The 1670-nt window shown below is 44.3% G+C and overlaps 1 protein-coding gene across 1 annotated transcript in view; it reads left to right on the forward strand.

Annotated features, from left to right (window-relative positions):
* Positions 1 to 609, forward strand: part of mgat4d (MGAT4 family member D) — a 21377-nt gene extending 20768 nt beyond the window's left edge. The window contains exon 10 of the mRNA XM_015396379.1: positions 436 to 609. Within this exon, the coding sequence (XP_015251865.1) occupies positions 436 to 609 (174 nt within the window). The remainder of the gene's footprint in view (positions 1 to 435) is intronic.
* Positions 610 to 1670: the final 1061 nt, after the last annotated feature.

Genomic DNA, 1670 nt, shown 5'->3' on the forward strand with positions numbered 1-1670 from the left:
TGGACTGGAAACAGAGGATGAGTGACGTGTCACTTGCGCACTTTTGGCTGTCAGTAGGGACTGAATTTCCACAGCTCTCAATGAAGATCTGATCAAAATGTTTCTGTTAAGATGTGAAAACACTGTTGGTATCTCAAACATTAAACTCAGAATCTCAGATGTAACGTTTGTTTGAGAAAACAGTTGAAAAGTGAGTTTGGGATTGTTCTTATTAGAAAAATGAAAAAAGGGCGTATTTGCCATACAAAGGCCCCAATAAAATAATTAAAATGGGAGGAAATATTTTAAAATGTTCATGAGGTAAATTTCATTCAAATAGTGTAAAATAAAAGATGAGATGGGGGGGGGCAGCAGGCATAGTGCTCCCTGGAGGGGGGCTCACCCTTTCACACTTTGAAAACCCCTGCTCTAAGCTAACCTGGTTTTTCTCTGCAGAAACACTGTGATCTTCAGAAGGCCATGCTGAAGCGGAGATATAAGCCCTCCCTGTTCCAGCATGTCGGCCTTCACTCCTCTTTGCCTGGAAAGCTGCAGCGTTTGAAGGTGAGTGAAGATGGCGTCCGAGTGGAGCTAACGGCTGCAATGGAAGGTTTCAATGATCAAATCTGATTGGCTCAACAGAAAAGCTGGAGCTTCACTTGGCGCCTGGTTTGTTATTTACTGGAGTTAATGGTGACCACAGGGAGACAAAGGGAGAAAATATGGATGACTGTTGGCGCCATTTTGCGCTGTTAGATGATGATGATGATGATGATGATAAGGATGGTGTTCAGGGTTAGTAGGTTATGCTGGATTGAGATGTTCATTCTCAGTGGGTTGAACCTGCAGGGCTGATACTGTAACTCTGTCAAAGAGTGGATAGAGCGGGAGAACCAGTTGGACCTGTGTCCTGGTTACACAGGTGAGCAACAGGTGAATCATTACACTAAATGCAATGAAGCTTATGATAAGAAAACAAACTGAAAGTTACATACTTAACTAAGATTCCATGAATTCCTGCAGTGGGCGTTGCTTTCTCTCTGCTGTCAGCAGGGCCATGAAGGTTTGGGCTCTAATGATGAGCTGAATTAATAATCTGGGAATGATTTGCTCCATCAAAGGGCTTCATCTGAGCTGGAGCTCTGCTGTCTGTGGATGGAGGGGAACTCAGAGGTGTGGATGCAGGTAGAACCTGAAGGATGTGGATCATACCCAGACTATAAGGCCTAAAGCAGCTGAAAAGAAACGCAGAACAAAACCACCATGAAAAACTCCTCCCTGTGATCTCATCCAACCACATCTCTTAAAACCCAGTCTGTTTAGATTCCCTGTCCTCTTTGTGGCCATGCCTGAGGCAAAGCCCACCATTTAAACTTCTCCAGGACCCTGTGGAGACCCCTCTAAGGACTAGCTAATCCACTGTGAGTCGTTGCTTTACTTGGTCCTCTTCATCTTACTTCCTCTATCAAAGCAGCAGTTTAAAAAAAAAAAAAAAAGTTTATTTCTACAGTTTTGGGTTTGGAGATGCGTGTCTTTGCACAGATCTCTAAGGTGAAATCTTGGTGAAGATTGTCAGTCAGGACTTGACCCCCCTACAGTATGTGGTAGATGGTTTATTCTACTGCAGCACCATGGGGACAGGAGTCCTGGTTTCACTGAAGGAGACGGAGCCTGTTGTTGGTACTAACGGC

Source organism: Cyprinodon variegatus, unplaced genomic scaffold, assembly GCF_000732505.1.
Source record: "Cyprinodon variegatus isolate N-32 unplaced genomic scaffold, C_variegatus-1.0 Scaffold793, whole genome shotgun sequence".
Classification (NCBI taxonomy): domain Eukaryota; kingdom Metazoa; phylum Chordata; class Actinopteri; order Cyprinodontiformes; family Cyprinodontidae; genus Cyprinodon; species Cyprinodon variegatus.